Source organism: Botryllus schlosseri, chromosome 9, assembly GCF_051294905.1.
Source record: "Botryllus schlosseri isolate E-star chromosome 9, Bs_hap1, whole genome shotgun sequence".
Taxonomy (NCBI): domain Eukaryota; kingdom Metazoa; phylum Chordata; class Ascidiacea; order Stolidobranchia; family Styelidae; genus Botryllus; species Botryllus schlosseri.
In genome coordinates, this window is record NC_137244.1 from 17,642,926 (window position 1) to 17,670,171 (window position 27,246).

The 27,246-nt window shown below is 41.0% G+C and overlaps 4 protein-coding genes across 5 annotated transcripts; all 4 read right to left on the reverse strand.

Moving 5' to 3' along the window:
• Positions 1-50: 50 nt before the first annotated feature.
• Positions 51-12,031, reverse strand: LOC145446907 (ribonucleases P/MRP protein subunit POP1-like). Of its 2 annotated transcripts, none has more exons than XM_080325276.1 (20): positions 11,912-12,031; positions 11,699-11,836; positions 11,546-11,611; positions 10,283-10,380; positions 9,658-9,750; positions 9,508-9,598; positions 7,959-8,125; positions 7,225-7,429; positions 6,271-6,370; positions 6,105-6,211; positions 4,551-4,631; positions 4,344-4,490; positions 4,155-4,270; positions 2,405-2,540; positions 2,153-2,316; positions 1,980-2,080; positions 1,806-1,920; positions 1,593-1,730; positions 551-864; positions 51-488 (listed from the first exon to the last, which is right to left on the reverse strand). In XM_080325276.1, exons 1-20 carry the CDS (start codon positions 11,961-11,963, stop codon positions 101-103), a joined length of 2,817 nt encoding a protein of 938 aa, XP_080181402.1. In that variant the 5' UTR covers positions 11,964-12,031; the 3' UTR covers positions 51-100. The 2 variants fall into 2 exon arrangements, with proteins under 2 accessions (XP_080181402.1, XP_080181401.1); XM_080325275.1 differs by having other exon boundaries at positions 1,593-1,745.
• Positions 12,005-15,431, reverse strand: LOC145446909 (glycylpeptide N-tetradecanoyltransferase 2-like). Its single transcript, XM_080325278.1, has one exon. The coding sequence runs from the start codon at positions 15,069-15,071 to the stop codon at positions 13,614-13,616; it is 1,458 nt and encodes a 485-aa protein (XP_080181404.1). The 5' UTR covers positions 15,072-15,431; the 3' UTR covers positions 12,005-13,613.
• Positions 15,432-18,534: 3,103 nt separating this feature from the next.
• Positions 18,535-25,121, reverse strand: LOC145446912 (uncharacterized). Its single transcript, XM_080325280.1, has 2 exons — positions 22,240-25,121; positions 18,535-19,318 (listed from the first exon to the last, which is right to left on the reverse strand). Exons 1-2 carry the CDS (start codon positions 25,090-25,092, stop codon positions 19,112-19,114), a joined length of 3,060 nt encoding a protein of 1,019 aa, XP_080181406.1. The 5' UTR covers positions 25,093-25,121; the 3' UTR covers positions 18,535-19,111.
• On the reverse strand, positions 25,112-27,023 carry LOC145446913 (bifunctional FAD diphosphatase/FAD synthase-like). The gene has a single exon (XM_080325281.1). It carries the CDS (start codon positions 26,892-26,894, stop codon positions 25,392-25,394), a length of 1,503 nt encoding a protein of 500 aa, XP_080181407.1. The 5' UTR covers positions 26,895-27,023; the 3' UTR covers positions 25,112-25,391.
• Positions 27,024-27,246: the final 223 nt, after the last annotated feature.

The window sequence follows — 27,246 nt, forward strand, 5'->3', positions numbered from 1 at the left end:
CGTCCAGCATCTGTGACTCGACACCACACAGAAAGACAAATACAACTGAATACCATCACCAGGATTTACTTGTAAAGAAACAGAAGCATAGCAACAAAACCTACCATGTCTCTATCAAGCTCAATTTAACAAAGCGGTATTGCGTAGCGTCAACATTTCTCATCAGCGCAATAAGTGGGATGCCCTCAGGACTGCCAAAAACGGGCTTGAGTAGTTCAATAACTCTGCCTTGATTCACCATCATATCTCGGAGTCTTTTCAAACTTCCAAGTGAAACAAAGCCGATCCCGGCACCGCACGCATGGGAATACAAAAAGCGACCAGATGTAACATATCCCATCGTGTCCCTCGATGGCACTACAGGGAAATGTGTCCGACTATCGTCAACAAGTTGAGATTTAGCATCGGTGGGTTCATCGGTCGAAATAAGATCCGCAGTACGCTTGCTAGCATTTTTCCTGAGCGCTTTCAACTTCTTTGCTCCTTTCCTGAAAAATCAAAGCATAATTCAATCGATCCGTCCGGTTAGCTCAAAATACCTTGAGGATACCTTTCTTTCCTATACGGGTCCCAATGATTTTCTTCCACAGGACCAGTAACGGATTTCAAGCCGTATTTGTATGGATCGGTCATTTCAGCGTGAAGCGAATCAAAGTCTTTGATGCTTGGTAGGCTCAGAATGGCGCACTCGGTTGGAACTCCCTTGTTGAGGACTTGCACCCCAACACAGACCAGCTTATCTTTCGACAGCTCCGGTAAGTCTGGCCACGTGTCTAGATCTGAGTGGGCGGAACTTTCGACCGGTGAACCATGCAGACACTGTTTGAGACTTGAAATCGCTTCGACAGACCGCAAGACATTGATCTGAAAATGGTTCGACTCGTGTAAATTATTGATTAACGGATTTGTTCCATACTCCGGTATAGTATTGGTGCGCGAAAATAACACAGATGGAGATAACACAAATAATAGATATTGCTCATTCGCAGAGCGATATCCGTCGCCTTAGAAATATTGGCAAGCCTATTCACAAAGTCCGATCGATATATTTACTGTTGTATTGATTTATGAGGACTATACAAGTTACTCTCTGATGAAAATACTGAAAAGTTGTGTTTCCCGAGCTGTAAGTATGCCTACTCAGCTGTGGAGTTTCATTCCAAGCAACTCGAGTTTATATAGGATATATCTTTGAAATTACTGCCACTAAATAGAAGGTTTAGTCGAAATATGCAGTTTAATTACCGTGGCATTCTGGAGAATATGGCTGAGTTTTTTGCCATTACATCTTTAATTGGAGATAACATCATATTTAGAGCACAGTGCCCCTGTAAACCCGTCATGAATTGATCCAACTCATAATAGAATGAATTTGAAACCCGACTACAGGCAAAGTCACGGAGCATAACTCTTCAAAAAACTATTTCCTGGATTCTTGCTACAAAGAATGAGTTATATCGCATCATGCATCTTGTCAGTGCATTAGGATTTCTGCATATATCGATTATAACTACTGTTAAAACCTGTAAAACAGTGGCAATCACTACCAAATCAACAATTATGAATGAAAAAACATTAATGGTGCCCAATACCTTAGACTGGCCTTGCTGCAGTCCTCGGAGTCCTCGGATACTTTTATCAACTCCAGGCTCAGAATTAATCACCTTCTTCATACCAGCATCGGAAGCAGCGTCACCGTTACTTTGCTTTGATATTTTGGCTGGTATTTGCTGATCGGAATCGACCTGTGCATTAGAAACAAATTACATTGAACAAATGTCAAATGCTACAACGTGATACCATACATCTTTAGTATCCTTCAAACTTTTAGTAGAGTCGCTTAGCAGCCCGAGCCAATCCGGTTGAAACGGGCTTGAAACCGCTAATACAGTGAAGTTAGGCCTCTTTGCGGGAGGTTTCCTAAATCGAGATATCATTGTTCGCAAGACACTTACAACTGCCTATAAAATGGTAGTTACCTGTAATACCGCGTGTGTGAGGTCTTCGCTTCGGCAGCCCACCACTTTTCACCCGATTTGGTGTCGGGAAAGTCTTCTGGAAAATGTGGTTTCAAGGCTTCCTGCACGGTTAAGAAACATCGATTTGAGTTATTGCATAACATCAACATGATTAAGTTTATTCATTTATATACAAGATTTATGCTTTTGCTTTCGCGGAGTCCCCCGGGCCTTGCTTTGCTGTAAATAAGCGGAATCCAGAACGCAGTGCCCCACTTCTTTGGAACGATCAAGTCCCAACCAGCCGCATATTCCGATCCCGGACCGCTATGGCCACCCTTTGGCTTAATCTCTTTGCCTGGAACAGATGAATAGAGACAAATGCATCCTAATTATACATTAGGATTCGTCAGGACTATCAATGCCCAAACCACACACACACGTACCTTCATTTGGCAATTTCCGAACAGCGATAACAGGTACCGCAGTGCTCAGCGAATCTGTCCACGTCGCTACGTCCTCATATTTCACTTGTCGTCTCTGCGTACTTACAATGTGATCTGGTTCGCGGCTAGAGGACACCTTGAAATAACGGTAACCAAATCACGATAATAATAATAGTACGCCTGTCGTTATTACAGAAGAGATGTAACGAAAACAATTGCTTGGCAGTCAGTGACTTCATAACCCAAAAGTAACCGTAACCCATACCACAACGTTCAAACTAAACTGCATGCAAACACCAACTCTAACCCTAAATCAAACCATAACTCAACCCTAACCCCAACTATCGCACGCTCCACAAACCTATTGAAACATACAAGGGAGAGAATTGCAAGTTGTATCACTATATCAGCACGATCGGGTGGTTAACAGCAGACTTGGACAACTAGAAAATTACAGCTTTTCCGAATTAGATCTACAAAATTTTTCAAATTAGATTAGAATTAGAGCTACACATCTTTTTCTAAATTAGATTAGAATTAGAATTAGAGCTACACAGTTATTTCCAAATTAGATTAGAATTACTTAATTCGCATAAAAAACTTGGAAATTGAATGAAATTGTGAATGGGAAATGAATACAGCAAAAATCAGTTCATATCAAATCAAGACGCATTCCCATAACCATGAGAATGGTTAACGTCTGTACACCAAGCTAGGCTCGTGTTTTATTATACCAGGGGTCATTGCAATCACCGCCGGCGATCTGATTTGAGATTTTGGGAATACGCGAAATGAAGCATTTTGAAATGTTAAAATTGATTTCAGTTTAAAATTGATGTTGTCGTTTCAAATTAAGCTATTTGCCTGTGCCCAATCAACAGCACTATTCCCCACTAGCTGAAACGGCTTCGGCGATGGCAACAGCATTTCATCGGTGAAGAGTCTGCTGATATCAATATGCATATTGCCCTGACGCGCAATGGCCCAGACACTGCCAAAACAGAGACGCTTAGCAAATGGCCTAGGACGTTCCCACAAGATCAATCTATAGGATGAGATAGTCTTTCAGCTAGTAACATGTCTGGCTAGCCCAAAAAATATATGGATTCATTGGTCGTTGGAAAGCATTGTCGGGTATCATGCGCAGCTCATAGTTCAAAATAAAATAAAGTTTATGATCATGATAATTCTTGTTGTATTTGTCCTACTTTATTAAAATATTACTTCTTTTGTGTTAGTCATGAGCATCGCCCTTTCGTTAGTCAACTAGAATGTTGTTTGCAGACTACTATCGAGTATCAACTATGCTAGCACGTTATTATTATTCGTCACTATAACTACTATGACTGCACTATGTAAGTAAGGCGATGGCGGCTTGGCACTGAATTTCCATGAGAGAGAGGGATATTCTTGTCGACTCACTGCAAAATGCCTCAGACAAAGAGGCATATTTCCAGGAAAACAATACATTAGTTTAGAGCTAAAATTAGAGCATGGAGACATTTCACAAATTAGATTAGAATTAGAATTAAAGCATAAGAACATATCACAAATTAGATTAGAATTAGAGCATTGAAACATTTCACAAATTAGAATAAAATTAGATTACTTGCATTTCGCTCTAGTTTAGTAAAATTAGACAACTAGAATTATCTAGTTGTCCAAGTCTGGTTCGCACTTCTGTTCTGGAGATATTATAAATCGACTACCAATTCTTGAACATTTTGGCAAAATTCAATTTTGCTCTCACATCTTGCCTCGCGGCTTCGTTCCACAAAGGAGACAGACAAGAGACCTCTGACGACTGCGCCAGCGTCTCCTCTCCAGTACTGTCTTCATTGCTATATTCGAGACTGCCGAGTTGCTCTGCGCAGAGAAAAGAAACAATACTTTGTGGTTCGGTATCGCACGGATTCGGAAGGGAATCAACCGATCTGACCCAGTACTTTCGTTAAACTGGGGACTGTTTTATCCAGCGGAAGAGTGAGCCTCGGATCGTTTGTGATGATCGGAAAAACGCCACCGTTCGGACACGGACCGTTGCTTTCTTCCGTCTTTTCTCGGGAGAACACAGCACGGTGGCACTCTTTAATGAAAAAGGTCGCAAGGAAATATTCGACACGGAAAGAGCTAGCAGTTATCTCACCTGTCGCAGTCGTAACGAAATCCTCGTGCAATCGCGGCAGTACTTGGATGTTTCTCTCCATCCATTTTCCGATTTCGGTACCTATCAACATAACGGTTTGATTGCAAGATTAACAGTGTTTACTGCAACCAAAGCTGGGTACAATTCAAGCAATCGAATCCGATTAGAGTACTGAAAGTACATTTTTTCGAATAACCGAAATATAAGGCTTTCAGGCACGTAGCCAGTCGAGAGAAAAGGAGGGAGAGGTGAAACAAAGGGGAGGGATATTTTAATTCATTGTACAAATGTCTATACAACAAGGATCATAATCTAGCGCGTGTTAACGTCTCTATACGCATATAGAAATTTGGAAGACTATTATTGTTTCAATGCGAATTCTGTAGCTGCATTTCTTGAAATGCGCGCTCGTGTCTTGAAAACCGGCGATCCATTTACACAAAGTTAAGTGAAGCGACAATAACGCGTAACGCTTCGTACGACACTGTATGATCGCAACGGACATGGCACAAAAATTAGGAAACAATTTTTTAATGAATATATAACACCCAGCCGAGTCATTTTTTATCCACCAGCTCATTTTGAAAGTATTCTGGAAAAGCGGTTCTTTATATGAATATCACAGGGGAATATGGATTTTCCAAGCAAATCTATTCCAAAACCCCCATCAAAACATCTCTAAACAGCAATATGTTCTTGCAATTATGACGCAAAACTGTCATGTGATTTCTCTAATTAGAAAATATACAAATGAGGTTATCAGCTATTTTGCGAATTTGAAGGTTTCGCGGACTCCTAAAAATGCTTCGCGGACCCCGGTTGAGAACCACTGATCTAGTATGACGAATGGAAAGGGGCGTAGAGTTGTCTTCAACTTTACCCCCTGTCTATGGCACTGACGCCTTTGCACCATGAGTAATAATTTAACAACGAAAAATATTTCATCCGCTTGGAGCCTTGAAATGTCGGTTGACTGTTATCTCAGCACCGAAAAACATCTCTCACAATGATACGAATATTCGTAAAACCAAGTGCTACACACTGTCATTATCCAGAAATACGAGATATTTTGCATGACATCGTATTCCTTGTGGCCACAAAAAGATTAAAAGATACAAGTTTGAAGTGATTATCACATTTATTACGTCATATTTATAATTATTACTCGAAATCACTGAGATACTCGAATTTGAGCAGTCCTAATTATAACGAGGCTTGTGTGATCCTAATCCATGATTATTTCCATTGATTACACACAAGTTAATGTATTGGATTCTTTTGCGTATCTCTTTTAATCTGCTCGAGTTGTCAATTAGTTAACAAAAGCAAACTTGCACTGAGGTCGTAAAACGTTTTCAGAACATCTCACACTAAATCGGAGTAGTGAACTAGCAATTTCCAAGTAAGTAGTCGGGGCCAGTTGTACTCGTTGGTCAAAGCACTTCATTACCGACCACCTCTGATCAGAGCTAAGAAACGATTCTAGCGAGTGTCAAAGTGCGCCGAGTTCTACCCAAAACTGAACAAGATTTTATGACAAAAAATTACACCAACCTTGACTTTTTGGCGGCACCTTACTCAGCGGACGCATCACTGACAGAAGTGTCGTGGCCGACTTGGGACCGGTGAGTCTGAAACGCAGAAGCTCGCCCGATATATCGCTAAAAAAATTCGAGAAAATGAGTCCGTAAAAATTCGACACGGCACGCTCCAACCTTACCGAGTTTGAAACGGAAATTTGGGATCACATGCCGTCAATATACTCAAAACTTCCGGCATCATTGTAGGATGAAGCCACACGTGCAGTTCGCGAGATGCGCCTGGGAGATAATTTTCAAATGCACAAAAAGACCGCCTCACGTTAAGATGGTTGCCAGTGAATTCGGCAATTGGTGAATTACTGATTAGAAATGTAATAACTATGATTATTACAAAAGCATTGTTTGAATATTGTTTTGTCATCACTTTTAAAATAAACGTTTCACTGAATATTAGGACTTGGTGAATTTGGCACGTTGAACTCGGGATTAGGGACGGCTAAGTGCCGGATTCACTGGTGACCAGGGTTGTAATGACTCGACTCACGATTTTCTGATGACTCGAGTCACGGTTTTCTGATGACTCGACTTGGCTCGAGTCATTTTCTATAAATACGGAAATGACTCGAATCGACTCGAGTCGATCTTTGTATTGACTCGACTTGCACTCGAGTCATTGCGCATGACTCGAACCAAGTCAAATGACTCGAGACTCAGACTGCCAAGACTGATTTTTCATTGTAATTTCGATGAACAGTAAAGTAACCACACTGTTGGAATTTGTCTATTGGTACTGGTACTTGAAAATGCGACCAGAAACTGCTAAAAGTAAGGAAAATTAGTATATTATAAATGCGAGCCATTCGATATCACCAAACAGAGTTATAAAAAGTGGTCTTAACAAGACTCAAACTGGAAACTGAGCAATCAACACAATGACTTGGACTCGAGTCATATTACCATGACTCGTACTTGACTCTCTGCTCCCTGACTTGTATTCGGACTTGACTCAGTGGGAAATTGAAAATGACTGAACTAGACTCGAGTCAAAACTATAAAAGTGAAATTAACTTCTGACTCGAAGCCTTGTGACTTGGTTACAACCCTGCTGATAACCGATGCAAGAGGAGTCATACCTTCGACTACTGGTTTCCACAATACCGACGCGGGCCCTATGCACCTAGTTCCGCCCTGATCTTGGCTGGCTGCCAGCAAAACATCAGCCTCTTCCCGCCCGTGAAGTTGATCTGACGAGAATTCGTGCCTGCTTATTTTCCTCATAGCAAGCAGCAAAGCTTTTTCACCGCCGGACAATTCGATGCAGCGAAGATACGATATATCCTAAGCACACATCCCAGATTAGACAAAAACCCTCTTGCTCACTAAGGAGCTAACTACTGTACCTTCAGGCTCATATCGTAACATGGCACCACAGCCAGATACCTTTAATCGCGAAAGGATTAGCTATCCCAAAGGATTGGCTCTGTGAGGCATTGCAAGGCCAGACAGAAATTTGACTTCTTTGGTGCTTCCAAAGCTAAATAGGTGTGATAGACATAAATTCAAAATAATAACTTTTGTGGTGAGCAGCTATTTTACGCCTCTTCAACAGTAGGCCGGGGCAGAATGACTCAAATCACTCGAGTATTCAATTTTGCTCAGCCCTTCTCAACAGCGGTTTATAAAACTAAAAATATTCAAACTAGATTCGCACCATCGTAATACCACCACCGTCATACATTGCAGCTCATCTTTTCACGATCACAGAATACGGAAATGGATATCGTTGTTACAGGATGAGTACTGTCATTGGAGTCTTATATTCAAATACTCTGACCACCTAGCTAGCTTATTTATCAACAGCAAGTACCTGAATCAAACAATGCTTCGCGACCGCTCGATAGCACGCCCGGAAACCTTTATCCGTCGCATGCAACGCCACCCTATTACCCCAGTCTGCGTATTTGTCCGTAGTCGAGTCGGTCATATGAAATCTCTTTGCGTGCCAAATGTGAGTTTCCAGCCAGCCCTGTTTGTCTGCAGAGGTAGAGTCGTGAAAAGCAACAGTAAGGCTGGGAGGGGTATGGTAGATAAACCAATGGTTGTCAACCGCCGGTCCGTGGTAAGTTTCCTGCCGGTCCGTCAAACATATCAGAGTCTTTTATCTCCAATCGAAAATGCAAGAAGTGGGACTCTTGTCCGGTAATTAGAGAATTAAAACATCAAATATTCAATTGATTCAGAAGTCTGGAACGTATTTTTCCGTGGTTTATCATAATAGAGAGTTCATTATCTACTTAGGGCACACCGCGTACGTCACAATGGTGCACGTGTGTACGAAAATGTTTACAGATAGCCTACAGATCGTTTCATACTAGTTATATGTGAAAGCTACTGAGACTTTCAAACAAACTTTGCTGAATTCCATGCAATTCAGCAAGCACGTGGCAGTACAATAGACGCTATAGAAAAGTCTCATATTTTTCAAAGGATACCAAACAAAACAATCACAATCAAGTTAGAACATTTATAACAGGACTTCGCCAGCTTCGCCTTGCAGAAACTTCAATGGAACGACGTATAAATATCTAATATCAAGAAGACAGCCTTAAATGAAGTTTCCAGCATTATATCCGAGTTGCGTACATTTGTTGTAATTAAATTTAGTGTTAATTTCAATTGCAGGTTCACCGCTCCGCAACATTTCTTTTGAAATTTTACCGGTCCGCGAGGTCGACAAGGTTGAGAACCACTGAGATGAACAACGCATGCATCCGTGATACAAAAATACAATACATTTTTTCTATCAATACAACATGATGTTGGTACGAGATACATCACACACTAATGTTTACCAGGGTTAGTTGAGAAAATTTAACTTCCCCTGGACAAAAAATTCAGAACATTTGTTTATTACATTCATCATTGCTATATATATACTAGAATACGACAGTATTCAAGGGATAATTTTTTCACATTGCAGCATTGTCATAGTGTCATAGTCCTAGTGACAGCAACACAATCCAAATAGTTGGACTATTCCAACCCAAACACGCAAGAGAAGCACAATTAGACTTCTCCACGGTACAAAATCAAGTTACCTACATTAGAACTTAATATGCCTGGTTCGCAACCGTGATTCATCGGTCAGCAGAGAAAATACACATATGCAACACAACGCTATCACCCTTACAGACACACACGTAATTTCAAAAATCAAAAGCTATGCTGATTTTCAAGAATAATTTTTCTGAAAGTCCTACATAAAAATACAAATCAACAATCTTTACGAATTGTGAACTAATATAGCCAAATGAAATAACTACCCCCGAAAGTAATTCCAAATTCCAACCTCAACATCATATTTTTGTGGTGAAACACAACAGCTTGATTAAAAAGTGCAGCAGCACAAAACATACCCGATCGCTTTGCGTACTCGTTTTGCAACTCAGTTTTCTTCCTTCTCTTTGCCCGTTTAACGCCATGCGCCGGCGTACTTCCTTCTTGAGACTGTAACGAGGATGCAAAATCATTTCCTGTTCCGATCGCAGCATCGCTCGTCACCATACCTTTTTCATTTCCTCGGCAAGCTCGTGCATCCGTTTCGGTAGACGCTTCCGATTGTGGGAAGCGGCCCGCCTACGCATGTGGCGAGGAATTTTCTGCAGCGAAAAGCGATATTTGAGAACGTCACATCACGAGTAGGATGGAGTGAAAAATAAAAATTCAATTCAATTTAAAAAAGTGGTCTTCATAAATGGTTTTGAATATCATTTTATCAAATAAAATCATCCATTCATCATGATTTTGGGTTCGTGCACCCTCAAGTGACCGTGCAAATTCACCGAATGAGCGGAAAATAACAAATTTTGCTTATATCTTGGCAACCGCTTACATCAGAAAGCTAGTTTTGGGCTTAAAATATGCTGAAGTACATGTTTCTATCTCACTTCCGTAGAACATTGTCTTAGAAATGTACAGAAAAAAAGTTAAAAGTAGATTATGCAAATTACTGATTTTTTAAAACTAAAATTAGGCACTGATACAGTGTGCGCGATATCTTATGAAGTGAAACATAGCCCATCAACTAGAACTACTTTGAAAAAAAGTTACTCAAACAAATGAAGACCTATTCAACTTTAAGCATAAATACGGTTCAGGTTCATTCACGTCATGAGCGCTGACGTCGCCTACCTGTAAAACAGCCCTGTCGCTGGTGTGCTGAGAGACGGCCCGCAGCATGGACTTCATCTCCTGGACGCTGGACTCGATTTTGTCAGCGACGCTGATCACTAAATGCACATTACAGAGATGTGGGTGCTGTGATCGTGTATAAAGAGACTGTGGCAGCGCGTGTGCGTGTCATGAAAGGAAACAATGGTCATTTGAGCGACATACAATTCAAGTTCATGTTGGCCGATTTAGTTTTCGTGACAAATAATTCAAGTTCAGTTTCATCACAGCGACAACACCGATGATGGGTTAGGTTCAATTGATTCAGATAGAATTTGCCAACCTGTCGCTTGAAACGTTATTCCGACACTCAAACAATTAAATTGGCACATTCAAGTGTGTCACTCAAATGAGCTGTCGCTCAAACAATAGAATAAACGGGGCTCTTTCAATGTATCGCTAACAATATCACAATCCTGTCACTTTAATCGGATGATAGCAGCCAAGACTGGACCACTTTTAGAGGTCAGAGACATGATTTCCGATTCAATTCAGTGATCGGGGCCGGCATTGCCAGTGAGTCGTCGACGGGATAGGGCTTTGGATCGGACACGCTAAATTTCTGGGAGCAAGATTCGAAAGACTCTGCCTTGAATAGAAAGATCCAAACGATGCTACTTCCCTACTGAATGGCCAGAGAGTTTGACGGAGTTGGAATTTTGGTGAAAGTCATGTACAAACGTTTGTGGCAACTGGTTGGTCACAGTAATTGATGTGACAATCAAATCCAAATCAAGAAAGCAAAGCCGATATCATATTTGGCAGGGTTGTAATGACTCGAGTCAAATTCAATTTGTACATTAACTCGACTTGTACTCGAGTCATTGTGTAAGACTCGAGACATTCTATGCCTTATTCAAGTCTCGCGTATCAGGGCTGATACTTCAACAAATAGGCCCTGAAATAAAGATTTCAAGAGTGAGAAAAATGAGTATATAATGAATTTCACAGAAGTGAGTTAAACCTGACTTGAACTCGATAATAAACAGTAAGCACTATGGCTTGGACTCAATTCGGTGGTGCATGGAAAAAGTCAGAAGTCGAAACTATGGAAGTAAAATTGACTTATGACTCGGGACCTCGTGACTTGGCTACAACCCTGATGTTTGTCGACAGGATTAGGAACTGATCAACATTATTCAACTTTCAGTTTGACGATAAGCCCCATTTTCGCGAGTTAACCAACAGAAAACTATACGAGCATAAAGCATACAAGCCATTTACCACGAGGTGGTTCAACTGCTTCGGCATCCGCCGCCATTATATCTTTGTGATATTCATGACGAACCTCTGCAAACAAGATGCAAACGCGTTAAAATCCAGAGCTGCAAAACGCTGACAACTGGGTAATTAAACTAGAGATAAGAAAAAATTTACCTTCACGACGGAATTTGACATCAGACGGCTGGAATCGCAACTTTTTCTGCCGCTGTAAAGCTCGGCCAGACAGCGCCGGTTTCGAGTCATTTAACGCTTTCCGATTTTCCGTTTGATCGATTTCAGTATTCGCAATATCTTTAGAAAAGCACAAACTATTCAATGAAATTTTGAAAAATTAAAATTCCAGGCTGCAATGCTCCAGTATCTTACCCGTTAAAGGCTCGTTTGTGGGAAGATCTTCTTCTTTCACGTTGGCAGTCATATTTTAACAAGTCTCATAGATTAGTATTCATGGATTACGGATTTTACTTGAATGAAGTAAAAATGCAAGGTTATTCACTCAAAAGTACAAGACGTAATTAGCTAAAACACGTTACCGACATACATGAATATTCTCGATTAACATTGACACTGGGTAAATAACTAGAAATTAGGGCAACATACAATTGAGGAGAATAATTCGAACATTGCTGACAATTACTCAGTCACATCAGCAGTCATTAGTTTATAGCTCGGTATTCAATCATTTTACGTAAATTACATCAGCGTTCTGATATGATATCGTTTCAAACAAGCACTTTGTATCAAATTCACTGTCATTACTAAATGTACAATTCGTCATGGTAAATGTTGATTGAATTAATTTTAAGCACTATAACAACGGCAAAAAAATCCTGCCCTTACTTAGCAACTTCAATGCGATATTTGCTATCTATTCAAAAAATATGATGCACGCAAATCACTGAAAAATGCACCATTTTAATCACAGACTGTAACCTCAAACTAGACATCTGTAGTGTAAGCTCATAGTTTAAAACTGTTGACGGGTTAACATCTGCAGTCAGAGAACGTATACACACAAATGAAACGTTTACATCCTATTGTTGCTTAACCAGCCAACTGATGAAATACACCACAGCAAAAACGATACACCTTCTTCATGGAGTAAAAGTGAATTATCATTCTCGACTACCAAATCCAGGGTTATCTGATGTAGATCAAGTTCAATTAGAGCTTTGGTGTATTAATTTAGTATTATCCAGAAGGCATTCAATTTTTCAACATTTTTGGTTCTGTTAGGAAGATTGATATTTCATTAATTACAACAGCGCAGCGGATAATGCTACAGTTTTTTTTGTTTATCACCAGTTATGGAATGCCCAGCATTGATCAGAAGTAACTATATATCACAGCTTCTACGTAAGTTTCAAGTTACATGGCTAATTTGAAAAGATCTGTATGAGTATGACGTTAACGTTCATGCCATCAATATAATAGATACATGCTGCGGCAGATAGCTTTCTTAATGTGGAAGGTAATTTTTGAGTGTCGCTCAACCACATAATGTAATAGCAAACAGTCCTACATAATTTGTGAAAACACTTCTCAAGGCAGGCTTACATAGGTTGACTGAACCTGTCGAATTTCCAGAGGCATGGTAGCAGATCACGGTCTATCATTATTAACATATGACTGGGACAAAAAAGTTTTCATGCTGATAAGAAAATATTCTCTTCGGAGCAATTATGAACACATGCAATCACATTACCTCCTTTGCTAAGGGCGGAACCAACACCAATTCTACTCTACAAAACACAAACAAATGTATGTAAAACAGCTAAATAGAATTCATATGGTCATATTCTTACGTTTGAGATCCCACACTGTCCATTGTCCAAGTGTAAGTATGGTGGCAGAAATTTCATTACTGGTGGCAATACAGTCTGCTATTTCAGAAGTGCACCTTTTTCATGTGTTGGGGCCATATTTAGATTTTCTTATATAAATTTAGAATGAATTGATGAAACATAATTGGACTATTCAATAATTCTCTGGAAGTAGTAGTAATTCAACGACTTTCATCTGAAGAATAGCGACAGAAATCATACCGCTACGTGTGTCAGTTTCACACCTACTGCAGTACCAAGCCAACTTTTTTACTATCAATTAAAGGGCACCTATAGTTGTACAGGTAGTAATTGAGATTCCCATCACCCATACCAAACTTTAATTCCTTCAAGAATTGGTGATTGTCCATCAAATCCAACGCGTTGAAGACATCGTACCCTTGCTGCTTGGCGATAATGAGCAAATCCTTCATCAGGGTGACTATGTCGGTCTTTGTGTGTACAGTATAGTATGAGTAGGCCGCGTACAGCGTATTGTAGTCAGGGTGATGCATAATGGATGACGGCAACGAGAAGAAGCTGGACATGTCCGTTATAGTGCCGCTCTCATCCTCGACGACATACGACTGAATAATGCCTTCACGTGGGATGAAAAAATGTTCGAATTCGTCTTCCGAGAATATCTGAGCCAAATTAAACTTCTGCACGTAATCCACGTATAACTTGTGACACTGTGGGACGTCCTCCCTTTCCATCGGTCTCAGGCCTTTTGTGACTGTATCTGTAGGTAATTTCATCAGCTTTATCAATCGCTGCATGGTCTGATTTCTTCCTATGTGCGAAAACTGTACATCGACAAGCTTCTTCGGATTTAAGGATCGATGGTAATATCGACAGGTGGCGATCGGTTTGGGTAGGACCACGCCGGCCGTGTACACCGCTTGAAACACTCCTTTCTGGTTCACTCTTCTCGTGATCTCTTTAATCAATACCGGAGTCACGCGTTTGGCCCTCAACTTCTTATGCACGCACAGGAAGTTGATTTCCACCATCTTGATCACTTCTCCGTATACTTTGATGCTGGCCGGGACAGCGCTGATAAATCCAGTAAGTTTTTTGTTCTTGCTCACTCGAACGCCGCAGTGCCATTCTCTGAAATAACCCGGAGGCTGCAGAGCCCATTTCAGGAATCCGGCGGAGTAATCGAATCGGAACATGTTGTCCTCGTCTTCGACATAGTTTTCTGTTAATAATTCATACACCTCCTTTAATTGAGCATCGTTAGCCAAGTCGAGTGTGTCCCACTCAAATCCAGTGGGGAGCGAATAACAGTCCGCCTTCACTTTGTCCTTGTCTTCCTCAATTTTTCCGATTTCTGCTACCTTTTCGTCGATCTTCGGGACAGGTTGGGTATTCCAAAATTTCCACTTATTTTTCATTGCTTCGTCTTGGTGAGATTTCAATATCTCAGTAATTTCAGCGGCTTTCATGCTGACGTCTTCCTTGTTACTATCACCCTGTTCTTCGGACTTGACCGGGTTCTTTTTGCGGTTTCGTTTCTTCTTCTTTGCTCCACCTTTAGCGGCAGCAGTCTGCGACTGCCCAGGTTCCAAAGACAAATCCCGGAGCTTGGACTCAAGTCCATTTTGTTCTGGCATTTTTTCTTCCATCATCAACGATAAACTATACGAAATCGAGCCTGGAAACGTGGGTTTATCAATTATTGTTAATGAAAATTTCATTAGTATTGGTTAGCCTAGACAATATAGGCATAGAATCACATTAAATCTTACCTAGGCCTATAGGTTATGACTCAAATTAGAGAGAGTTACGGCGACCATGCTCAACTTCAACGGATGGTGTCACAATTGGTAAAGTGAAGTGAATCTGGCTTCGCTTTAAAAACTCTTTATGCCAGTTTTGGGTACGAGGTATTTTGAATCCTATACCCTAGGTGCAGTTCGATGAAATTTGGTATGAATATAGTTCTGTTGGGATCAAATGTCCCCGACATCTCAGTCATCTGTTAGGCCAATATCGGGCTGTGAGTATTCCTAACTCTATTCCCCTCGGTGGATCTCGACGAAAATCGGTGCAAATAGATTTCAAGTATTGGTAGTTCTCGTGATTAAGGTTTCATGGAAAGGCACAAGGGGATTTATACCCTATTTTGTCGATGGGATATTGATGAAACTTGGTACAGTTCTAGTGTTTGTCATCACTGATTGTCAAAATAGGATACATAAAATATGGGGTCTGTTTACAGGCATCATTTTGTGATACATTCATTCCATTGGTAAAATTCAATTTTCGACTGGAGAATTTCATGGTTAACTTTCCCCAGGAGCCCCGATGAATGAATGGTGTATCCCTGATTCCCCAACCTATTCCAGTTCTTAGGTGTGTGGAAATGAGAATACTGTTATCAATTTACAAGGTGGAATAATTTGAGGGTTGGAGGTGTGCTTGGTTATGAAGCCAAACACCAATAAGATTGGGCGATCTTTTTGTAGTCGATGTATAAGTAGCTTTTGAATAGAACAAGAAAACCTAAAGTGTTGTCATGTTACAAATATATGATTGCCAATTTTATAGTTGTGGAAACAATATATCTCTTCTGTGTGGATTCCGGAGAATAAAAATTTTAGTTACGAGATTTGGTATAACATAAAATATATAGATAGCATTATTTGTTGAACAGCTCGATTATCTTCGATTTCAGCATTTTTTACAGCGTGTGATGGTGTCGTTAATCTCGGCATTTTTCATTTCAAACGTCGGCCTTCAACTCCTTCACTCCTCACACTGACTCTGACAGAACAAAATATCGTCAGATCTATAGGGTAGGCCTAGGTGCCAGAGTGAATTGAGCAGCAACGTCACAGGAAATTGTCCGTTTACTTAAGTCAATTATTCCATGCAAGGAACCCCGGGCAACTTATTGCCAAAAACAACCACTGTTTATATAGTCTGGCTGAGGATTCACCGTATATATAGCTGGTCCAGCTGGTCATTTCATTTCAGCGTCCTCCTATCCGTCTATTACATCGCATAGTGTTTTGTGTATCTCATTGTACATTGCATGCCTTGAACGGATGAAAATATATATAAACCAACGTCTCTATTATTATTATTACTGATTAGATCAGACTAGTCCGCCCTAAAGATTACATGACCATGACCTGACCTATCGATCTCGCCTCCCGTGACATGGCACCCGTTTTTTGTCGCTTGCTTTTTATTATATACTATCTTAGTATCTTCTCATACTTTTCATTCAGTGCGCAAGCCTCCTCTTTATATCGCCTAGGCCAAGGTGGGTGTCTGATTTTAAAGACTACTCCAAGTCGTCTTGACACCTTCCTATCTTTTCGTTGTATCGCATTTTTGTGGTGATATTAAACTGATAAAAATAGCTAATAAACCGAACAGAACAGTAACGGTTTGAGCAGAATACCGTTTACAATTGAATATCTTTTTTGCCTCTAGTTGAATGATTACGGAATTAACTAAACCCAGTCCTTGGGCACAGACTGTAGCAACCCTGTTTCAACTGCACTGCACTATTTTCTAAGCCGGTTGTATCTCGGCTTGCAACAAACAGGTGAAAATGCAAGAATAACCTACCGGTGCATTAGAGATGAGCGGATTTGAAATTTCTATGTCCAAATCCGAACCTTCAAATCCAAATCCAAATCCTAATGCATACCTTTTTCTTAATCAAGTCCATGTCCAATCCTAATCCGATTCCAACTGGAAATTCAGAAAAAATACTAATTTATGCAATTAAGGGATTCGAAAATTTTCTTTCAAAACCAACGATTCACTTGATTCAAGATAACTTAGTAACCATAAGTACATTAATAACTGATCTGAAGTTTGTCGCCATTCGCCACACGACATTTCAATCTCCCAGAAAATAGGTAAATCCAATCCAAATCCTAATCTGTTCTGAAAAAAATGTCTAATCCAAATCCAATCCAAATCCGACAAAATTTCACAAATCCTGTTTTTTCAAAACCTAATCCTAATCCATGCTCATCTCTGCGGTGCATCCAGCAAAACATGCGCCTAGTTTAAATCCACCGGATGTCGATTTCAACCGGATTCGGATACAGCTTCCGTAGTGGTTGGTCACTAGCCTCTGTAAATTACAGGACGAAGTATCATATACATATATTTAGTCTACTAATGTAAAGTAAGCATCATCCTCACATTATGGAGTCTGCTGGACGTTTCTGCAGTCTCTATACTCTGTTACTCACACACACACACATACTCTAACTATCTTCTTTTACTTTTCATTCAGTGTTGCTGCGCATGCCTCCTCTTTACATCGCCTATAGGCCAATGTGGGTGTCTGATTTCATAGAATACTCCAAGTCGCTTCGACACCTTCCTATCTTTTCATTGTATCGCATTTTGTGGTGTATTGAACTGATAAAATTGCTAATAAACCAATGGTGATGATGAAATATCGAGAGGACTACGAACTTTACAAGTACTGCATTATTGAATCACGGGGCCGTATTTAGGAATCTCGTCTTACTTGGCTATTTGCTGTTAAAACTTTAGACGCACGCGTAACCAATTTATATGCAGATTTAATTGCTTTTTATACGTACGTAGTACCCCTGTTGATGGGTGTATATGCCTTCTGTTCACCAGTATGCGGCGACAATTTATTCGAGCAGTCGGTATGGGCATGTGCAGCGGGCACCCACCCACCCAGCAGTCAACGATTTGTATTACATTGTTCGCCGGGAATAGGGTCGGCTGCCATTGGCTACTTTCCTAATACCCAGACAGGGTCAGTAACGAAATCTACTCCTTCGAGTAGTCAAGTAGGTTTTTGCCAAATGACTAAAGTGGTTATAAATTTGGACTGCTACTTTTCAGCAACACTAGGCCTAGACAACTTAACTTGATTATTGTGACTTTTACTTTGAGTACCAAAGATGACTGCCTCGGTTTAATATACGGATTACAGCAAATTGGTCAATGTTGTTGATATATCTGACCGAAGAATCAGAAAACCTGATACAACGAAGACCAATGAAATACCTCGTGCGAAATATTTCCCTACATCAGTATAACGCACAGCATTCATGCACCAAATCCTCTACTATTGCCCAAACGCGTGTCTAGACTGTCTACTATCAACCTTAAGAGTCACACACTGTAACCCCAAAATCACAGTATAAGTTTGCCGCAACGATGTGTTCATCTACTACCACATTGATGTATGACAAAGCAAGAGTATAAAATATTATGTAAAAAGGATTTAAGCTCACATCTAAATAGAATAAGCTCACGAATATACATCAAGTTTAAATGAATTTCAGTACCTTACCCACCACGACACAAACTGCAGTGCATAAAAGATAACATGCAAGTGAAGCCGTACTACGAAACTGCCAACATGAAAGCTCATCTTTGAGATCATTCGAAATACAACAACGTTTTGATTGAAGTATGGGGCGCGGCAGATATAAAATGTCACTGCGGATATAATTTGATACAGCTTAGTGAACTGATGAAATTTTTTTTTGGATTTTCAATCCCGGCACATTTCGGCATGCAGGTCATCAATGCAATTGTACAGACAAGGACAGACACCGCTCCCTACTATCAATGCACAAGAGAATCAATCAAGAGAAATAATGAAGGACGTACAAAACGGACTTCATAAATTGCACCAGCATAATATACTCCAAGGAGCTGCCGTTTCTATGGCATCTGAGGCATCCAGTGTCTTCTGTGGCATAATGAGAGAACTACATCATTTCTTTTTCTTCTTCTTGACAGAAACCTTGCCTTTAGCGGCAAGCTGCTGCCTTTTAGTGCAGCGAGGGCAGTACCAATCTACATCATCAGGTGGTTCTTGAGTAATTTTAACACATGGCCAGTGATACCAGTCATCACACATATCACATCCTATCATGGGACTTCCATCATCCTGCTTGTTGCAACCAGGACATATCCATACCTGAAAAATAATTGAATACGCTACTAGTCAGTGTTGGGATGACTCGAGTCACCATTTTCGTATGACTTGATTCGACTCTAGTCACTTTGCAAAAATGACTTGAGTTGACTCAACGCTTAAAAAATGTAGATTGACTCGTGGACTCGGAGCAAAATTTACGAGCCAATTTCAAGTCATCAAGTAATCGATGTCGACTAGATCGCCGTATCTTGTATAAGTTCGGATTGTTGACCAATCACTCAATGATTGTGCGTTTTACCGAGCGTCCATTGTTGCATCACTAATGAATTGATCGTTAACGCAGTGATCGGAGCTTATAGCTTACTTTTTTGTAAACTTGCACACCTTAACCAACCAACCCTCTTGCGTGCTATTAATCGAACGAATATCGTTCATATGTTTATAATTGTATATCATGGATTATATGTGGGTAGGGTATTGCTCCATATCATTTTATTGAACTTTCTGATGCTTCATATGCCATCCTATATTTTGGCTGATAATTATAGATCAGGGGTGGGCAGAGCTGGTTCACGCGCGAGCCGCATATCAAAACTCGTTACCTTAAAAAAGTCACAACACAAAACTTTATATATACTAATATATTCCGTCACAAGGAAATATTGGGTATCGGATGAAGTTTATGATTGTGTGGTATTAAGACGATGCGTCTCCACCTAGGCTGCAAGGTGTTTGAAATCGGACTGATATGACGTCAAACAGTGCGGAGCACGGTAGTCATAACAATTCGTATCATTTGGGTAACTCTTGGCAATTAAGGTTTTGGTGTTTGGTTTCGTAATGACGTTTAAATTCTAGCTTTGTGATTATTATTGGGCGAATCTTTGCGGAAAAGGCACAATGACTTACGTTCATTATCACCGTATGCACATTGCACACTCATTGACGAGCCAGAATCAAAGACTCAAAGATCAGCATGCGGCTCGCCCTGTTATGGACTGAGGCTATACTGCTATACTTGCGTAGTTTGACATTTCTACGTATGCATGAGCGATTGAGCGCCTTCTTGCGTGTAAGCAACTCTTTATTCGTTCCGCGATTTAGAATAAATGGGGACCCCATCGGTATTTAAAACAGTGAGCAAAATGCGATGACCTTGAATCGCGTATCGTACTTTGAAAATTCAACTTGACTCGACTAGTGACTTGACTTGACTCGAGTCAAAATCTGCAATGACTCGAGATGACTCGTGACTCGAAGGTAGTGACTTGATCCCAACACTGCTACTAGTTGAAAAACCATGATTAGTATGCAATAACATATGCCTCCGAGAATGGAAGCTGAATGAATTAGTGCAGTGGTTCTCAAACTTGAAAGCACCGGAGCGGAGGCGCTAAGCCACGTGATAGAAATGTTGTTTCTTGAACTCGGAATAACTTTAATTTGTGCTGAAACTTCCAAGTTCAAACAATGACAATAATCCTAAATATATTTTGATTTTAAATGTCATAATTGATTTTGATACATAGATTTTGACTGATAACAAACCGAAGATGTCCCTGAATGAAGTTGAACTGGAGAATGCGTGTAGCTGCACAATAAGTTTTTGATTTAGGCTACCTTATGGTCAGGTACGTTTGTGCTAAGCTGAAGTGGGGTGATAGAAAAGATTAGGCACCAAAATCATTAAAATATCTATGTGCTACGCTCTACCATTGCACATGATTATGTTTAACAAAATCTTCAATTGGATATTTTTCACGCTCCACGTTATTCACCACCAGCTCGTATTTATTGCTCTCGGTATCTAATTCCATATTTGGGAAGTATCTCAACAGCCATAACACCTTCCATGCCACCAAACAATGCGTTGGGATTGCACGTATTCTGTTTACTCTTTTCAATATTTCTTGATATGCCGATAAGGGGGCGCACCGTTTTTCACCATCATCAAGGGGTGCGTGTCGGAAAAAGTTTGAGAATCACTGAATTAGAGCATTGCGTAGTTTGTATGTTCATGAACTGATGTAATTGAAATGGATTTAGTCAACCTTATTAGACTCATCCAAGAATCTCACTACTAGGACTAAATACAGGAAAATCTGTTGAATCCCAAATGTAAATACATGATGCCAAACTAGATATTTGACACAAGAAATAAAACACCGGTAGTGACCAAGTGACCATTACAATCAAGCAACAACTACCTATCGGGACTAGCAATATACGTAGTAGAGAAGCATGTAGGGGTGGTGCTTTGAATAACTGTTTCCTTAATGGGACAACTTGAACCGACCGCCATTCAGTACAAGCAACAACTCATTGTGAGGCTATCATTGACAAATTTAGTATAGACTGCCCTAAACCATTGATGTAAATTTCTGCACAGTATAGCACAATATTCGTTCCGAGAATCGATAGCAAAATTCGAGCACCGTATTCAATACATCCAATTACAATTGCTACTCGCCAGGAAGCTACAGTGTTCGATACCATTTCCTCTACACGAAATCAAATGCGTCGCATAGCGTAACTAACAGACATCACCTTCGAGACTTAACTGAGAGAAATCTTATGAGAGGCTTCGAGTGACTTAATCAACCCCGAGGCATGTTAATTTGATGAAAGTGGTTCGACCTATACTCGGGCCATAAGTTACCATCCTAATTTCTCGGATTTGTCCTTAGTTTTGATTTGTGTCCTATTTTGTATCTATTTGCGGCAAGCTTTCCCTCATTTTAACTTTTTTAATCATCAGCTTACCAAAACGGTGACATTAGGACTGTGCAAATGTGTGTCGGCCTATTTTCATCTCTTTAGCTCTCAGTATACCAATTTCTATTTTTTGGTTGCCCCTCATTTTTTATCTACATCTCTGGCAACCTTGTCTATGCTGTTTATAATACATCACAGTAGACAGTACCTATATTTCCAGAACAAATATATTTACATAGACTAACCATATTTCCATCCCCATCTTCGTAAACGCCAACCGGTCCTACACTGATCGTCTGAGTTATCACCTTCCTCTCGACTGCAGCGGCAAAGCCTTCCGACACCGTCTTTACGCAGTCGACGGAAATCTTCCTTTCTTTCGCAGGTTTCGGGCTATCATTGCCAGAATGGGGCCGCTTTTTCGCGCTGGCCTTACTCGATGACACGCTCGGCGGTTTTATAACAAATTTTTTCTCGCTGGCCCCCATTTTCAGAGTTAACTTAGGCACCAACGGCGAGGCGCCGTCTGAATCATATGGAGACTTCCTGGAGGACTTGGAATCCTTGCTCTCTTTATGTTGGCTTGTCTTGTCTTTGCTCTCTTTCGTTGTCTTCTCCGAGTGCTTCTCTCGTTCGGCGCCTCGGTCTTTTTCCGAATCTCTCTCCTTTTCTCTCTTCTTCTTTTTTTCCTTCTTCGATTTTTTCTTCTCTTTCGTCGTCAGCGTGACGCTGGTCACCGGCACTGCCGCCGATAGTTTCGGCAAAGGTAGATTGCTACGGCTCGAGACGGGGGAAGGCGATCGGGCGTGTTCCTTCGCTTTCGGCTTCACGACCTTGGCGTCGCCGCTTTTAGATTTTTTCAGAATTATTTTGCCCACAGAGTGCTCTTGTTCCGACGAATCGCGCTTCGTTTCCGAAGACGTTTTCGCGGCCGGCGCTTTGTGTTCTTTGTGCTTGGAATGTTTCGATTCTCTCTGCTTCGTTTTCTCTTCTTTGTGCGGCTTAGGCGGCGGATGCGTGACTTTGATTCGATCCTTGTCCTCGGCGACGTCAAAAAGCTTCGGTTCTTTGGGCATCGGTTTCAGTTTGACTTTCATTTTCACCGGATTCGGGGTGATCGTCTCCGTGGTCACGAACGAAGCCTGTTTCTGCTTGCTTTTTTTGCCTTTCGGACGACTTTTCGGCGACTTGACAACCGGCGATTTCTCGTCTTTGCGCTTCGATTTCTTCTTACGTTTCTCCTTCTTTACTTTTTCTTTCGCAGGCGGAGGTTCGGGGATTTTAGGGGGTATTTCAATCGAGTCGTTGGAATCAGAATCGGACAACGAAGCCGGAGTGTCAATAGATGATATCGACGAGCTAGCAGGTGAAGCCGGACGCGTTCCCTGCAACCCGCGCTCCTCCAATTGAAGCATCTGTTCTGCTTTGACCACGTAGTCTGACTCTGATTCCGAAGAGCTGGACACGAGATGCATGAATTTCATGAGGTCGGCCTCTTCTGCTTCTTTATCTTGCCGTACACTTTCTTCCGATGCTCTGTTGATCACCGCATCGATAGCTTTCATCATGGATTCGGACGAAGCAAAATTACTGCGATCTTGCTTTTCTTCCGAAGACTTACTAGGAGCCTTCTGCTTCGACGATGAAGATTTTGCAGGTTGATAATTCGAGGTATCTGAAGCAGAAGCTTTTTTCGTTTTCCGTTCCGCGTCGGTTCCCGATTGTGCGGGCGACTTCTTTACAGCGTGGTGCGACTTTTTGTCGTGAGATTTCGGACTGGGCGGCACGTAAGGTGGTACTGGGGCACTGTGTAAAAGCCGTTCGGCCGCCTCGATACGAGCCTTGATCTGATCGTCGGCTCCTGATTTTTTGGCATTCGGGGGCGTCTTGTATGATTTTTGATGAGAAAGCTTTCTGTCGGCGTTAGGCTTTGTGCTGTGCTTGTGCGACAAACTTGCAGAACTGGAGGATTTCAGTTTTGAATATTTTGACGAAGTACTGTGCTTTTGCGAAAAAGGTTTGTTGAGTTTCGTATCGGGCGATGCTTGCTTATCTTTACTGAACCACGATCGCTTCTCGGAAGACGAACTACTACGCGGAACATCAGCCGTAGAGGGTTTGTTTAAATGCACCAGCGACGAATCTTCCTCCTGTAACCAGCCAGGATCATAGACGTCGGCAGGTTTTTTCTTTTCAGAAAGCCAACTCGGGTCTGTCGATTTGGCGTGCCCAGAACGCGATCCCGAATCAATAGGCTTCCTTTTGCTGCCGTTTTGTTCGTCGCGAGTCATCCACGGCACATCGATAGCACTCGCAGAGGTTTTAGAGCCAATCGCGTGTCTTTCTTTAGCCCGCGATCTATCGGAGTCACCTTCGAATTTGTCGAGACTTGTTTTCCGTGATGACGTAGTGAAGCTATTTCCGTCGTCAAGTTCTGATACAGAAGGCACTGACATCAAACTACTCGGCGCCGTACCTTCTACCATTGGAATATCCTCCGGTTTGGTTAAATGACGGGTTTTGGAGTGATTGTAGCTGAGTGAATCATCAGATATATATTCGCCATCACTGGAGTCATCTCCAGCCGAATAGATCTCCTCGTCGGATGAGAAATTTTGGGGATTTTTCTTCGCGATAACGAACGAGTCTTTTTGGGGGATCGCGTTATCTGATTGCGGTTCAGCTGGCTTCAGACTTGACGTTACCAGAGACGGCATATGTAGAGGGATGTGTTCGTCTCGTTTCAAGTCATCCGGTTCAAAGCTCGACGGGAAACCCAAGTTTGCCTGCTTGGGAGCTGGAAACATTGCAACGTTATGCGCGAACTTGACGGATTCCATTTGTTTGGTGTAATCAACGATTTCAGGTAAGGATATTCCCAGTTGCCTGAAGGCAAAATACAGATCATCCAAATCAGGCACTGTCTCCCCCCTTTGTTCGCCATAATCGTGTATCTTCTTTCCGATGTTGTGTAGGTAGCGCTCCAGAATATTGGTCAAAATTTCCAAGGATGACGATTGTATGGAGTCAAAACCAACAGCTTGACTTATTTGCGCAATAACTATCCGCAACACATTGCGGCTGAAATTCTCTGCCATTTCACATTGTATTATGGAATCTGTAACAAATACAAGTGAAATCAATTCACAAAGCACCAGCGCGATTAACCTGTCATGATATCCGCATTTAAACACAATACTTGATATGATATAAATAAGGATAAAAACTGTAATGATTTATTGAATAGTTATGCATTCAGATCATAGTTGCAACAGATAACAGGCAGAAACAATAGACTTTTTTCCTATTCCATTTTTACATTACTGGCTTATTTGCACAATGAAGCTTAAATAATCTCTCATATACTTCAGTGAAGGGCTAAGAATCCATCCTTAGGTCATAACCTTCCGTTTCTCTCAAATTTTTCATCCTGCAGAGTATACGCAGGACGATAGCTCACCACCTTGTTCTCATTGATATACTTCAACTTTTCATTCTTCTTGGTATTTTCTCTGCCCCCTAAACTTGTGTATCCCAGGTCATACAGCATACAATATGGTAGGGACAAGATTCTAACGAATTCCCAGACGTCATGATACGTCCATTCCAGTAATGGATTTATTCTCATGTAATCAGGCCAGCCTGGATCTGTTGGAGAAAATGATTCAAGATTGCTAGAGTACGGATCAGTAGAACGAGTGCCCATAAATATCCCCGTAATCTGAGGTCGATCAGACTTGAGAGTCTTCAATGCCTCTTTCACTTTGCCTTCGACTGAGATCAAGTCTAGTCGATAAGTCGTTACTGACTTCTCCATAAAGTTCTCAATCTCTTCAAACGGGTTCACGTATTTGATATACAAACATGACATCGAATTTGGACTTTCCTTCAATTCCTTACACAGAACGGCATAAACAAGATGTAGCAAAGCAGTACAATCCTTACCACCATTGAAAGCAACACATAGCTGATGCATTTTATATCTTCCGAGAGATTCTTTTATAATATCAATAGATTTGTCGACCTTATTTCTCAAGTTTGTTGGAAATCTGGGGCATCGGTATACATCATCACCTTGCAATGTCACAGGATTTTCCACATAATGTTCGACTACTGCCTTTTGCGGCAATGAATTGACGATATACTCCTTTGCAGCTTGGCTAGCATCAGAATGTTTGGACTCAATAATGACCTTCACTTTGTAGTAGTTGTTTGTAATATCAGGATATGAACCGACGGAAACACCAGAAGCAGAAAACTTGTCTTGGCAAGAACGCAGAACGTCGGCAATGGCTATTTCCCCCTCTTTAATTAGAAGGCGTTCGACAGCAAACTCGTCGTTACTTTCAAATAAGTGTATCAAACTTTTGGCCTGTTTTTCCAAAAGAGTTGGTATCCCAGGAAACATGAACATGTTTCTGATCGCAACCAGAGGATACTTGTATGACTCTCCGGAGTTTGGATCGACACCAAAATGAAGAACTGCCGATTCGGGAATAAGGGCCATCTTCATCTTGGGCGAGTCCATCGGCCCCTCTCCAAAATATTTTTTACAGAGACCAACCATAGTCTCGTTAGGACAGAGCTTTTCATTGAACGCAACAGCTGCAGCGTCAAATGTTTTATCGTCGTGGGTCGGCCCGATTCCCCCTGATGTGAAAACGTAATCATACTTTTCTGCGAAAACTCGCATTTCATGAGCTATCTCGTCGATATCGTCTCCTATGATAGTTGTTCGCTTGACCACCAACCCCGAAGTGTGTAAAAGTTTAGATAGGAAGAAAGAATTGGTGTCTTGAGTGTGCCCTTTCAAAATCTCGTCTCCAATAATGATAATTCCAGCAGTCTTGGCCATTTCAAGAATCGATTTAACACTAGAATTTCTACGTAACAATGTCATAACAGTTATTGCTACAATAAATGACGTGAAGGAAGAGAGAATACAGCCATTAAGAGAAATAAGTGCTTTTTATGCCCCTGTATAAGTTTTAGTTTTTCTCTGGTTTGTTAGTCATATTGGCTATTCTTGGGAATTCTGGTCAATGCATATAGCGGACCTGATTGGACAGAGTTAGGCATACAAGATTTGCTGCATAGGCAGTTGCAAAATCAGTTTGATCTTTCAACTCTTCGATAACCAGCTTTCAATTTCATTATGAAGAGTACCGGGTCCACGAGTGATTGATCAAGATTATTTCTTCATTTCATCATTGATGCATGGAAATGTAACATACGTTCGGTTACAATTATAA